Source organism: Mobula birostris, chromosome 9 (assembly GCF_030028105.1).
Source record: "Mobula birostris isolate sMobBir1 chromosome 9, sMobBir1.hap1, whole genome shotgun sequence".
NCBI classification, from domain to species: Eukaryota; Metazoa; Chordata; class Chondrichthyes; order Myliobatiformes; family Myliobatidae; genus Mobula; species Mobula birostris.
In genome coordinates this window covers 48,145,049-48,160,038 of record NC_092378.1, presented here as the reverse complement: position 1 = coordinate 48,160,038, position 14,990 = coordinate 48,145,049, and the positions used below count along the sequence as shown (strand labels likewise).

General features: G+C 43.0%; 1 protein-coding gene across 6 annotated transcripts in view; it reads left to right on the top strand.

Moving 5' to 3' along the window:
• Positions 1–14,990, top strand: part of svopl (SVOP-like) — a 155,692-nt gene that overhangs the window by 54,564 nt on the left and 86,138 nt on the right. For all 6 annotated transcript variants that reach the window (XR_011887179.1, XR_011887180.1, XR_011887181.1 and 3 more), the window contains 2 exons: positions 8,843–8,937; positions 11,696–11,794. Coding sequence is in view for 3 of the 6 variants with exons in the window: in XM_072268009.1 (XP_072124110.1) it covers positions 8,843–8,937; positions 11,696–11,794 (194 nt within the window). In the remaining 3 variants the exon portion in view is untranslated. The remainder of the gene's footprint in view (positions 1–8,842; positions 8,938–11,695; positions 11,795–14,990) is intronic.

The following is a 14,990-nucleotide window of genomic DNA, read 5'->3' as shown; positions in this document are numbered from 1 at the left end:
CCACAGCGATTAAATCTTTAGGCCTGCATAGGAGAAATTATAATTTACTGTGCTGTGGATGTCTATATAGTAGATGTATTATACAGTATACAGTGTACATGGTTAAGATACATTCTACATTGAGTTGAAGTTTATAGCTAAGCAGGGAGGAGTGTTGCGTATTTAATATTTCAATCATTTAAGTATTGTTATAAATATATTGTTTGATTAATCATTCTTTGCTTACATAATTCCTTAAGGGTTATATGTAAAAGTACATGAATGGCATATGTCATCACATCACCATAAATGCTGACAGAAAAACTAAACATACATGAGTTATCCATGTTCTGTTTTTTAAAAATGATTTTATGCTTTGGAGTTACTAAACATAACAAAAGTTATGTAGAGGAATTAAAATGTCAGTAAGGTTATGTATGTAATAGTTATTAGTGAAGAAGTCAGATGGACATTCTCATGGTTATCCTCCCATCTATCTCTGCATGTGTACCAGTTACCTTTAGTATAAATATATATAGAATAAAATGGGCAATTAATAATTTGGTGACTTGCTTTAAATTAAAACACCCTTTTGAAATTTTAGGGTAATTTCCTTCTTACGTTCTGCTGCAATTTCACATATTTTACATTGGAATTTGGAACAAGACAATGTTGGTCATCATGTCTATATTGACTCTTAGATCCCTACCCTCAGTTTTCTCCCTGATAACCACTTGCCCATCAATTCTCCTTCGATCCTCCTGTTTCCCAACCCCACTTTACAGGAGCCAATTAACCTTTAAAGTCAATTGTCTTTGGGAGTGGGAGAAACTTAGAGCACTTAGAGAAATCCTATGAGGTCAGACAGATAATGTTCAAACTCCATATGGGTGGTGCTGGAGGTCAGGATCAAGCTCAGATTACTGGAGCTATGAGAAAGCATTTGTCCTTGTTGTACCACAGTGCGGTTTTATGGGGATCTGCCATACTAGCTTTTGCCTGGAGGATATTGGCGATGTCGATGATTCACTGAGTGGGAACAATCTGAGATGTTTGATCACACTCACATGTGGTAGTGCTGCTGCCTCACTGCTCCAGTAACCCAGGTACAATCCGGTGTGTAGTTTGCACTTTCTCTCTCTGACTCTGTAGGGTTTCCCCCAGATGCTCCCGTTTCCTCCGCATCCCAAGGCATGTGGGTCGGTGGACTAGTACTTGCTGTAAATTGCCCCTAATATATCAATAAGTAGATGAATCTGGGGGCAGAATAACTCATAGAAAATATTAATGGGTGGTGGGACTGATCTATCAACCAGCATGGACTTGATGGGCCCATGTACAACGAATAATGGAAAATTATGGGAATAGTAAATTCTGGTTTTCAAAAGTTACATATCAAGGTATGAAAAAAATGGGTTCCAGAAATTCCTAGAGATTTCTGAGAGAAGGTAGGCAGAATTGCAGTGTGTAGTGAGAAAGTCTTTGTAAAGAAGGTGATGATATAGAATGAAATAATCTTCTGCTAAAGTTATTTGGTGCATGCTCCCTTGAGAACTCTGATATTGGATCAGAGAAATAATATACCTTCAGATTACTAACAGTTCTGGGACAAAGGGGGAAATAAGATCTGCCACAATCTAACAACAGCAATAACTTCTATTGATGTTGTAGTTTTATCTTTTTATGTCATCTAAGTTACAAGACTTCAAATAAAATTCTCACTGACGCATGACAGGAGGTATTAAAGCAGGTGACAGGGAGCTTCATCAGAGAGCTGGCTTTTAAAGAGGCCATTGAGGAATGTAGGAAGCCAGGACAAAGGTATTCCAGAGTTTCTGGAAAGGAGCTGAGAGAGAGGTGCAGATAGCTTAGCTTGGAAAAGGTGACAGGAAAGGGTGAGGCCATGGCTGCTCAGTCCAGAAGAAGGGTCTTGAACCAAAATCAACCCATTTCCCCTCTTCTTTGCCTGATGTTCATGCACTGGCCATTAGCTAATTGAGACGGTCCTTGTAGAACCTCAATAGAGTTCACCTGCCCTGAACAAGTACAACAAATGAGTAGTTTACCAGCTAATATTTACAACACAATTAAAAAGATAGGTAATAAATGGAACTGTACTTGGACTACATGATTGGAGTTGTGACTAAAAGATTTTGTTGTTCATTGTTAAAACTGACCCTTGTTTTATAAGCTCAGATGGTTAATGAGTACTGCTCATCAAACTCAGCAATGATTGTATTTCCTTTCTGTTGCAACCGTTCTGAACAGCAAAGATGACTTGTCTTTCTCTGACTTGTCAATTCTATGCTAGGTGTCTCAGAAGATCTGCCTCGATCCTTTTATTACTTGAATCATCTTCCCTCTTGTCCTCATCTTCAACATCTTCTTCCCACAGTGTAGAGCTGAACCGGTTGCTATAAAAGTAGTGTGGTATGTGTGTGTGCATATATGTTTATGTAAGAGACTAGACATTTTTGTGTAATTTGATGAAACAGTCACCAGTTGTGAAGGGTGGTTACTGACCACTGGGGACACCAGTGGGATGTGTGTACTTGTCCAGGGAAACTGTACAGTTGCAGACTCGTTTGCGAGTGTGTTTGTGTGTTTTAAGAATAAGTCTGAAACCTTGATGTAACATTTTTTGAATGTGAGGGAATACAACAGGCATTATGAGTTCAGATGCACATAAGTGGCAGATTGCAGAGTGTGTCCTCTGTGGTTTTAAATATATACTGTTTAATTCTTATTTGTCATTTATATTTTGCATAATGTGGGAATTAGTGTGGAGATATCTGAGGGAGAGCTTATACCCAGATATATCAGTTGGGATGGCACTGGTTGTGGTCAGCCAACATTAGGTCGAGAACCCTGACAACCTAAGCCAGCCTTTGATCTGATTGCGACATCCATTGGCCCTTCACCCCTGGGAGAAGCAGAGCATTTTGTCAGAGTTGCTCTTTCTTAAAGTCACCTGTGAGAATGCAGAATTCTAGCGGCAGCTCGAGGAAATTATTGAAGTTCATCAGAGGCACTGCAAAGGTATACATGGGGTGGTAAAAGCTAAGTGCCAGAGGAATCAGTGGGTGCAGGGTGGTACTTGGGCAGCAATGAAGAGGGATATTGGTTCTTTAAGGGGGAAGTGAGGCAGCAACTGGGGGGAGGTGAGGGAAACAGGGGAATGATAATGTCAGTGGTTCAGAGAGCTGATGAGCTAGCTAGGGATTAGAGATATCAAGCGTATGAGGAGTATTCAGAGTTGGATAACCCAGGGAAGGATGACCTAGTCTTCCTGAAAGTGCTGAAGGAAGGCCTGAGCTCAGCCCACCAGGAAGTTTTAGATTTGGGGATAGATGTGGGATCGACCTACCCTGCAATAGTATCATGAGCAAGTGAGATAGACCAGAGATGGGGGAAGAGAAGTTGTAAAGCAGCTGCAGTGGATGTAGCTGCTATGATAACACAGAGGACTTGCTTTGTGCCCCAGCAATCAGGGCACCAAGCAAGGAGTTGCTGGAATAGTTGTGGAGGGTAAAGAAGATGATTTCTTATAGCAGCACATTCTCGGCACATTCTTGGCCATGGTTGGAGGTGGTGTCCTGAAAAGAGAGGAAAACAGGCAGAATCCACAGCAGTGCCCTCCCTTTCGGATTTTACTGCTGATTAGATTGTAGAGCTGGTGAGATCAGACAAACGGCTGACAGCAGCCTCTGTTGCCAGTGGTAGTCACCCACAGATGTACACACGAGGTTGACAGTATTAGGGGGCTGGCAGTGTGAAATGTTACTGGACTAAATGTTATAGGGGTCATCAGTCTTGATAATAGATCTACCCTTGTCCATGATTGGAGAGGCGATTTACATTACCAGTGCAGGAGGTGAAACAATGAGGGTGGTGAGAAATCAGACCCTGGTGCCTGAGATTGAAGGAATGCAGCTTCCTGTAGATTTTTGGGTGTGCCCAAACAATGAAGGTACTATCCTGGGGATAGACACGCTGAGTCAGGCAGGTGTGATCATAGACTCAGGAAAAGGAGAAATAACATGGACAAGACAGGGACAGCAAATGTGTGTCACTCGCAAAGCAGCTAACATGGCCCACAGAGAGACAATAGCCCCTAGCAGGGAGGGGTGACAGGGTGATGTGTGGGAATCATGTCAGGAGGTCCCACAGAGAGGGGCCGAGCACAGAGAGGAGCTGTTGAATGTAATGTAGCTGCCTGAGGAGGTAGCAGTGATTGAAGTAAAGGCTCACCAGAAAGGGGATAGTAAGGAGCAGAAAGGGAACGACTGGGCAGACATCAGTGAGAGCAGGGCAATGGAGGAACAAGAAGCAACAGAAATTACAGGTTGTACAGGAAGAAACTACAAATTCCAGGTTAATAAGATTACACGGAGATGTGAAGGACCACAGTAACCAGGGTAACACATTGAGGGATTGAGCAAAGCAGCAGCAACATATTGCAGATCAAAGAAAGCCAGAGGGAGAGAAGATAGTGCTCCCACAGCCAGGTGACCAAGTCATGGTAAGGGAGCTGGCTAAAAAGACAGGTTTCATTCCCAGGTGGATAGGACAACAGGTTCTATCCATGTGGGATGAATGGTGCCTGTGTTGGTGTACAGTCCCGGCGAGGCAGCCTGCAGTCAAATTAAACTGTATGGCACACCTTCTTGTCACCCCCACAAACAGAGTGGGGTCTCAAGTGTCCCCAGTAACAGTGTCGCTGCAGAGAACCCAAGCGATGAACACTGGCCGGCTGTGCCAGACCTTACCACACCCGATGGAAGCAGACCCACAGAAAACAATTAGGCAGAACGCACAGAGAGTGTGACAGCAGAACATGTTAAAGTATGCAATGACTGAACTCTGTAACGAAGGCTGGTTGCTGAACAGAAAAAGTATTGGGGAAAATAGATGGGAAGCGATCCAAGTTACAGCAGGGGCATTAGGTTCCACAACTTCGATGGCGTAGCGAACTGAGAAAGAGAAGAAATTAAACACAGTGTCTGAAGACAGTTTTCCCCAGCCTGAATGGGCAGTGAATACAAATGAGCTGGGCCCTTTCAGTGGTGGGGCCGGTGATTGAATGGACAGTCTGAAAGGGGGTGGCACCAGGGTGAGGCCCTTGCAGTCATTCAAACACAGTCCACCCCAACCCCTCCTGTACATTGATGAGAAGGTTTGACAGACTAGTTGTCAAGATTCTGGCAATCTTTTCTCAAGGCATGGAGTGTGAACTGTTGCCTGTCTGCGTGATACATTTACCCTGCTCGTAACCACAGATGGCCACTGCTGAGTTTAAACTATCAGAGAATAAGGGTGTGAAGGTAAAGAGCTTGATTAAACTGCAATCAGACAACAGGGAAGAGGGAACAGGTATACGAATGACAAAGCTGCACTTTAAAAATTGTTGGTCGAATCTCTAGAAAAACCTCTGCTTACAGACTTGTAGGCCATTAGGTGCTATGGCTTAGATGTAGATGCACATAGAGATAAGATAAGTAATTAGGAAAAGGGATCAGAAGTACAGGGCATTTTTGCTGTCCTACCTGATTAGATTTCCATTAAGGTTTCGCCTTTCCTGGATCAAAATTATTTTTGTCCAGGAGGGCCAAGAGGAGGGACTGTTAGGGCATATCCTGGAGTTATGATATATAGCAAATGTTAATTTCAGCTTCAGACCTGAACATGGCTTTTAAATTGAGTTTAAAATGCAGACCAGAACAAAGGTCTTCCTGGAGCTGCAGAATTGGGTTGATTGCAAATCAGGAAGCATCCATTCACCTGAGATGTCTGCAAATGCATGAATTCAGCTGCTGAGATGGAGGTGATTAACACTCATTTTGGGTGTGTTGGTGTGAAGACCTAGGTATTTGAACTCAAAGGAAGCACCATGAATGCATTGTAACTATAGAAATTGTCCTGTTTTTGCCTTTGTTCTTTATTTATAAAATGTGATGTAATAATCTTCCAAGAGAGTCTCAAATGTGATGCCTGCTTGTTTTGCTGAATAGAGGCTTCTATATCCACCAGCTTCAGTGTCCCTCCAGTGACTTAGTTCACAGTTACAACAGTGGTGGAGTCCTGGGTCCTGGGCAAGATTAATAGACGCGGTTTGTGGAGTGGACTCTGTAGTACACATTATGATGTGTTTCTGCTTTCTGGTCGCTCCTTTCTTTGTCACTATTTTGGGTGATTTTGATCGGGGTGGTCTGCAGATGACTAATGACACAGTGCTAGATTGAACTGAACTGAATATGCCTGGACACTCTCAGTCAACACACAATGCTGGAGGAACTCAGCAGGTCAGGCAGCATCTATGGAAAAAGGTACAGTCGATGTTTCGAGCTAAGACCTTTCAGCAGGACCACCCAAAATGTCGATTGTACTTTTTTCCATAGATGCTCCTGGCCTGCTGAGCTCCTCCAGCATTTTGTGTGTGGTGCTTGGATTTTCAGCATCTGCAGATTTTCTCTGGATTGTGATTGGACTCTTTCGGTGATGACTTTGTGGGTTGGTATTTTATATTTTGAGTTTTTCACTTGTTTTTTCTGCCGTTTGCACTTTTTTTTTGTAAGTTGGGAGTGTTGATGGTTTTCTTTGAGTGGGTTCCATGCTTTTCTTTGTTTTGTGGCTGTCTGTAGAAAGATGAATCTCAGGGTTGTTTGCTGCATACGTTCCTTGCTAATAAATGCAATTTGTATATTTGAATCTTTGAACTCACTCTGAAGTGCATTGTTAAAGATTCAACACAACTACAGTTTTATTTTGCTGAGTGTAGTGTGTCTGAAGTGCCTCGACCTCCCACCCTTGCCACTTGCTTCCTCTTACTCCACACACACACACACACACACACACACACACACACACACACACACACACACACACACACACACACAATTACACACAATACAAACTCTCTCACATACACACCACAAACTCACATACACACCACAAACACACACACACACATATGCACCACAAACACGTGCACGCACACATACACACATACCCGCACACATACACACATACCCACTCATACACACACACACACTCATACAAAACACACAGACACTCACAAACACACACATACACATCACACACACACACACACACACACACACACACACACACACACACACACACACACACACTCACTCACTCTCAAATGCACATGCGCACCCAAAAACGTGCACGCGCGCTTACAAGTGCACATACGCACTCACAAACCCACATACACACACTCACAAACACACATACACACACACACCGCACACTCAAAGACTCACACACACTCACAAATGCACATACACACCACAAGCACACATGCACTCACAAACGCACACATGCACTCACAAACGCACATGCACACATACCCACTCATACAAACACACACACACACTCATACAAAACAGACACACACATACACACACACACACTCATACAAAACACACAGACACTCACAAACACAGTCACAAACACACACACACATACACATCACACACACACACCACAAACACACAGACACACACTCTCAAACGCACACGTGCACCCAAAAACGTGCACATGCGCACTCACAAACCCACTCACAAACACACACACACACACACACACACACACACACACACACACACACACACACACACACACCACACACCACAAACACTCACACACACTCAAAGACTCACACACACTCACAAATGCACACATGCACTCACAAACGCACATACACAGTCACAAACGCACACCCAAGCACACATACACACTCACAAACGCACTTACACACTCACAAATGCACACACACACACCACAAGCGTGCGCACACACACCACAAGCATGCACATGCACTCACAAACGCGCACACGCACTCACAAACGTGCACACACAAACACCACAAACCACAAACACACATACGCACTCACAAACGCGCGCGCGCACACACACACACCACAAACCCACTCACAAACACACACACACACAACACACAATATTGCCTACATCCTTTTTCCTTGGCCTGTGTCATTTTACACTTTGTATCCTGATCAGTTCTACTCCTTCCCCAACAGCCAAAAACCTTACTGACTGTCACACTCCTTCTCAAGTCTCTCCGTTCCCTCTTCACTTCCCTGCCACTGGCTCTGTGTGGAACCCTCCCCTGGACTGATTTGTTAAAGATTCCACATGAATACTGTCCTCTCTTGCTGGTCGTAGTGAGTGTCTGAAGTGCCATTGAAGATTAATGAATAAGGAGATAACCCTGTGCAATTTGTGACTAGCATAACTGTTTGATCTGGCTTGAAGGTCGATTGATTCTTTTGCTTTAGTTACTTGGTGGCCTGTCCTGGGGGGTAGGTGGGTGTGCGTGCGTGCACACATGAGGGAGAGGGGGTGGGGAGAGCAGCCCGTTTTGCAGTTGTTATTTTGTTCTGCTTGTGTTGTTCTGCTGATAATTGTGATTGTGCTGTGTTGGCGCCAGAATGTGTGGTGACACTTTCAAGCTGCTCCCAGCACACCTTGGGTTGTGTTAGTTGTTAACGTAAACAACACATTTCATTCGATGTTTCATTGTATATTTAAATACATGTACATGAATCTGAATGACATTAAGAGCTTAAATTTCAGGATGGGCAGAATTATTTGCTCAGGAACTTAATCCAAAGGTTTTAACAATTTATCAATTGTTCGAATGTGGCGAGCCAGGCTGGCTTGCATTGTCCAGGTCTCACAGCAGTGGCCGGTTTGAGAGGTTACTGAGCTAACGCACTGCCACTGGAGCACGCTAACAGCACCATCTCATGGCCAAAGACCCCTCGATAGAATTCTGTCCCATTCCTGATTCACTGAGCGAGGCCACTTTGTTTTGCAGATCGGAGAAAAATGTACACAGTGGAGGAAGCCGTGGAAACTATTGGATTTGGTCGGTTCCATGTTTTGCTGCTTTGTATCATGGGCAGCACAAGTGTGAGTATTTGGTGGAATGGTTGAGCTGTACAGTGGGAATAGCCAGAATACTGACTGTCCCAACCACTCCAAAGAACTCCGATGGAACGTACAACTTCACATTTGTCTGCAGAAATGTGCTCATTCATTCCGTTAATCGAAGCTATAGAACAGCTTTATTTCACCTAAAATGAGAAAGTTCGAGAATCTTAAAGATGAAACTGCTGAATTTTATATTCACCAATGGGAGTGGAAGGCTTGTAAGAAGGTATCTTTCACCACCCTTCCTTAAAACCAAATTGATGCTAATAAGATTTACTATTTTCCCAGTTATCTTTGCCTATTGATAAACCACATCTCAAGTATCAGCGTGGTCCAGTTCTCAAATTTGTTTAGGAAACTGAATCGAAGTCCTAGAAGTCATTGATGAAAGGAGTCAGGGGTTTACCATCCACACAGGCCTCTTCTAACCAGTCCAGGTCCTATCCCAGCACTTGCAGCAATACAGGACTTTCAACCCATCTATCCACACCCATCAGCACTAATCCTTCTCAGTTCTCCTTACATTCCCTCAATACCTCAGGTTCAACCACTCAGCTTACAGGTGCCGAAATTTGCAGTGACTAATTAGCATATCGACTGGCACTTCATTGGGACGTAGGAGGATAACAGTGTACCTGGGGGAATCCCCATGTGGTTACAGGGAGAATTGCCAAACTCTCCTCAGCTGCCACGGTGGGTGGGAGCTCCTGATGAAGGGTCTCTGCCTGAAACGTCGGCTGTCTACTCTTTTCTATAGATGCTGCCTGGCCTACTGAGTTCCTCCAGCATTTTGTGTGTGTGTTGCTTGGATTTTCAGCATCTGCAGGTTTTCTCTTGTTTGTGGGGGTGGGGGCAGTGGCTGTGTGAGTATTGAACCCGAGACTACGTCCACACTATGCCGGATAATTTTGAAAATGCCGGTTTCGAGTAAAAACGACAGGCGTAGACACTAAGCGTTTTTCAAAATATCTCTGTCCACACTAACACGGATATTTGGGTGAACCTCCTCTACTGGGCGCGCGCAGGACACGCAGAAAACAAGCGAAGAGGAGACGGTATACTTAGTGCGCGTTTGTCCAGTTACAGAGTAGAAAAACTTAAAAAGAATTGCTCTTGGCTCTCGTGCAGAAGGACTTAAAACTAAAAAAAAACAAATACTGGCGTGTATGGAGGTAACCGACAGGGAGTTCACGGACAGTATGACCCGGCTGATGACGAACATTGAAAAACTAACTCCTGTTGCATTAATAGAGCACCTTGTTAAATATATAAAACATGTCTGCATCAGTGTTATCTTGTATTTCCATACAATGTTAAATTAGGCTGTTACACATCTATTGTCAGAGAAGTACTTGCATAAATAGGTGAACCACCTTCATACCAAGCAAGGACAGAAAACAGGACAAACTGAGTATACTATTTATTCAGTAAGCTATGGGTCAAAGTACTTGGTGAGTACATTTCTAACTCTTCTGGCTTCAGTCTCGTTGCCATCTGTTCTGAAATTGTTAGGTTCTGTAAAGCGCAGAATCAAATATCGCTTTGATGATTGTACGCTCTAGTATCAATTGTTTGGCGACAATAAAGTAGTAATAATAATAAGAAAACAATGAAATGCCGCGCTGCCGCCATCTGTTCCGGCACGTCATGACAGCGGTTTTAAAAAGCTGGGGTTACCCTGTACAGACTGCAATGGATATTAGGCGTTTCCAGATTTATTCACTCTGGAGACTGTTTCTGAAAATCTCTGTTTTCGGGGATGAAAACGCTGTTTTAGTGTGGACAGAGGGTCAAAACGAAGAGAAAAAGCTTTGTTTTCAAAATTATCCGGCATAGTGTGGACGTAGCCTGAGTTACTGAACTGTGAGACAGCAGCTCTCTCACTGTGCTGTCTGCAGTTCAATCCTGCCTCATGCATTGGTGAAAGCAAGCTGAAATGTACTGTATCAGTGACAAAGCTGATAATCCATACAAGGGGTTAAATTGGTGATATTAGTGAACCTTACTGTGAGAAATCTAAATTACCTTCATCCACGCCCTCAGGTATGTTCTAGTTTCTGAGAACACCTCCGCAGTTGCAACACTTTACCCCAACCACTGATTCCCAGCATAGATAACGAACTCAAAATCCCAGAGGAAGCCTTGAACTCCTAAATCAACAATAGATTTGAGGGCATCAATTAAAACTGAAGGCAGTGATGGCCAGCTGGAGAATCAGAAGATATTTGGTCCTTGTGTGTGTGTTGTGATTGTAAATATTGGTTTCTCTGCTCCATGACGCATTTCCTAAGCCAATATTAGATATGAGATTTTTCAGTCTAAAGTGGTTTCTTCTTCTCCTGGACAAGATTGAAGAGTCTCATGAAACTTGGTAAAGAGGAATTTTCACACCACCTGGATACAGGGACTCTAGCTGTATGACAACCAATATTCCGAGGTGGAACCTCTCTCTTCGATCATTAGGTTAATGTGAATTGGCACCTCATCCCAACCTTTCTTATGTGAGATGGTGATATTTCCCCAAGCCTGTAGTCAGTATCCATTGGGAATATTCTACCAGATATCAGGCCAAAGCCTGCACTGAATATCTCCAACAATCTGGAACGAATGCCCAATCTTCATCTCTAGGCCTGCTAGACAGGAGTATTTTTTTTACATGGCTTGCCTAATAAACTGAATAGAAAAGCCTCTGATAACTCAGAATGTGGCCTGGAATTTCTCTGATTTGTTTCTTCAGGTAGCTGAGGCCATGGAGATCATGCTGCTGGCCGTCATTTCTCCAGTCATCCGTTGTGAGTGGCTCCTTGAAGAATGGCAGGTTGCCATGGTTACCACCGTAAGTTTATCCCACTTCATTGAGATCATTGTAGTTCCATGGTGCTGTGTCCCCTGGTAGTCAAGAGCAGCTTCACCCTATGACAATCTCACAGCAACTAATCAGGAACCAAAACCAATCCAAGATTCATCTTTACAGTGGAACTGATGACCGGAAGCTTCTACCCTCCTTATTGTCTTCAGAATTTCAAAGCAGATGCCTGGATTAGAGCGGAGTGGGTGTAGAAGTAGGGATGCTTACTCTGGAGTGTTGGAGCTGAGGGGTGACGATAGGAGTGAACAAAATGATCAACTTTATATTTTGTACACTTCTGTCAGTAGATAGGGTAGATGACCGTAGTCCATTTCCCAGGGTGGAAATGTGAACAGCTAAAGGGTGCAACTTTAAACTGCTGGGGGGTGGGGTGGGGTAAGGTTTAAAGGCATGTGCAAGGCAAGATTTCTACAAGAGAGTAGTAGGTGCCAGGGGAGGTAGGAGAAGCAAGTGATACCAGCATTTAAAAGGCATTTAGAAAGACACATGAGCAAGAAGGGAACAGAAGGATTGAACTAAGGTGGGATCAGTTTGGAGTGGCATTATGGTTGGCACAGATGTAGTGGGCTGATAGGCTTGTTTCTGTGCTATACTGTTCGATGTGTGTTCTATGGAGTTCCCAGCCACCATTTAACAATTCACTTCTGCTTTGCATTGTCAGCCATTCACCTTGCTCTTTCTAGCTGGGCTTTCCCTATTAAATTCTACCTTAAACTTCAAACGAGACTTTGTACTTCTCCACAACCTCAGGGTGCTTGAAAGTGCTTTACAATGTAAGCACCACTGCAGCTAATTCACATTCGGCAAGATCCCAGTAACACCAATGAAGTAAACACCCTGATACTTGGGTGGAAATTTGTCTAGCGTTGATGTATTGACTTCTGGTTGTATTCTGTCTGCAGATTTGATTTTTGACTGAAGGTCAGTACACTCAGCTGTTGGTGTCCTTCAAACTTTAGCGCTGGCCAACTTCTCTCTTGTGGCCGAACGATTGTTATTCACAAAGGCAGTGAAGAGAGGGCACTTACTACTATTCCAGGCCCATTGTAAAATGGCAACTCCCAACTGTGCAGTGGCAACCTTTTGCTGCATTTGTGAAAGTACTGGTACACTGCCAGCAAAGACCTAAACTCAAAAGAAGGTTATAACCCTATCCGATATAGGTATCTATACATGCCCTCACTATAAGTAGGGTATACTGCATCAAACTATTTTTCAAATATTAACGTACTTCCCTGTCTAACCTCTGGGGTGCGGTCTAGCTCCCAATATCCACTATTTGAGTGGTGGCTCTCCCTCCCCTACCAAGAATGAGATTCTACCAGCTTAAGCACAATAGTTCAAACCCAGTTTGTTTTATTTTTAATGAAACGTGTTTTTAATTTTAGAGAAATAGTTCTTAACACACATTTAGCACACAGAGGATTTTAAATTTATAAGAGATTTCTGAATTACACAAGATTTATAAACTACAAAGAATTTTCAAACACAAGTACAATTCTTACAAACTAAGAGAACATACCAATGAGTTTCAGATAAATGAATCAACAGTTGCAGAAATTGAAGGTTGTGGAACAAATTCTAGTCTTTTTTCCTGTCACCCAGTATTTCTGTTATTCTTCTTGTTATTCCTAACATCCCCAAAGCTTTCTGACATTTATACTGTTTTGCTACTAGTTGACATTATCTGCATGTGCTGTTTTTCAGATAATCTTGCTGGGACAAAGTAACTCACACAGATGGTCTAAAAGCTTCTGGGGATAGTGATCCCAGATATCCAAAATTAATACTGTGAGGGATGACTCTCTGAGTACATAAATATTCCAACTGCTAATTGATCAACTATACCTGTGACCATGTTTCATGTGCTAAGTGATAATATCCATCTGATCTGCAAGCTTCTGTGAACTCAGTCACAATAGGAAAGGCTTAGCCAGTGTTGTCTGGTTTGATGCAGGCCAATTAACATAACCCCATTGTCTTTCACTGAGTAAACATGGGCCTACAAATCCTCACTGTTTACTTGTTGGCAACAAGAAGCTGAGCAAGGGATCTTGGTTTGAAGTTTAACTTTGTCAAAAACCAACTCTGGCCCTTTGGAAAAGTGATGCTGTTATGCCAGAAAGCTGAGGTTAGCAATAAGCCTGTTGGGCCCTGGAATGTGAATATCCTTCACACAATGAAGTGCTGTTATGCGTTATCAGCTCATCATTCTATGTTGGCACATAAACCCTGTGATTCTGAGGTCAAAGCACAGACATGCACTGAACCAAACTGTTGGCCAGGAATAACCCTCCCATTTGGTCAGCAAGACAAATGATAGAAATTGTAGGAGAATTCTGAGTCTACTAGTATGATAAGTTGGGCTCTTGACTTTTCTCTGTAGCTGTTACACCTTACTCTGCATTTTTACTGCTTACCCTGTTCTTTCTAAATGCACTGTGTAATAATTCGATCTGTTTGAAGAGTTTGCAAGATGAAATAATAAATGAATCCCCTTTCTAATTCACCCAGCCTCAATGAATATTATCTAACGATCACTGAATCCTTGCTGGGCTGAGTTCATGAGAAGATTTGCCTTCCTTGGTTCCAAATCACTTTATTGCCTGGCCTAGGGATGGCTTCATATTTAAATGATCCAATCTTCACTTCTTATTTTGGGAGAAGTTTTCACACTTCTTTTGTCCACTGTGTAAAATGCTTGCAAAGCCTTGGGTCAATGGTGGGGCAGTTAGAGCTTGAACCTGACCTCCAGTCCTGGCTATGTGGAGTTTGCATATTCTCCCTGTGACAATATGGGTTTCTAATCAGTGCTCTGGATTCTTCCCGCATTCCAAAGGATATTCTGTGGGTTAATGGTAAACTACCCCATTATATAGGTAAAATGGTAAAAGATTCATAGAGTGTATGTGAAAGAAATAGATTAGAACTATAGGCAAAAATCAAGAGGGGAATGGGATGGGTCAGCATCAACATGGTGGACTGAATGGCCACTTCTGTATTGTAATATGCAAGTAACTCCCAGAATATGCTGGTTCTGATTTTGTGTGGTGTTTCATAGAATCCTTGACCAGCATAATGCTTTTTCTCTGTACAAGTTCTAAAAAGTTCCATCAAGTCAGCCGTTAACTCTGCTTGTCACAGTGAACAGACGCGGATTATG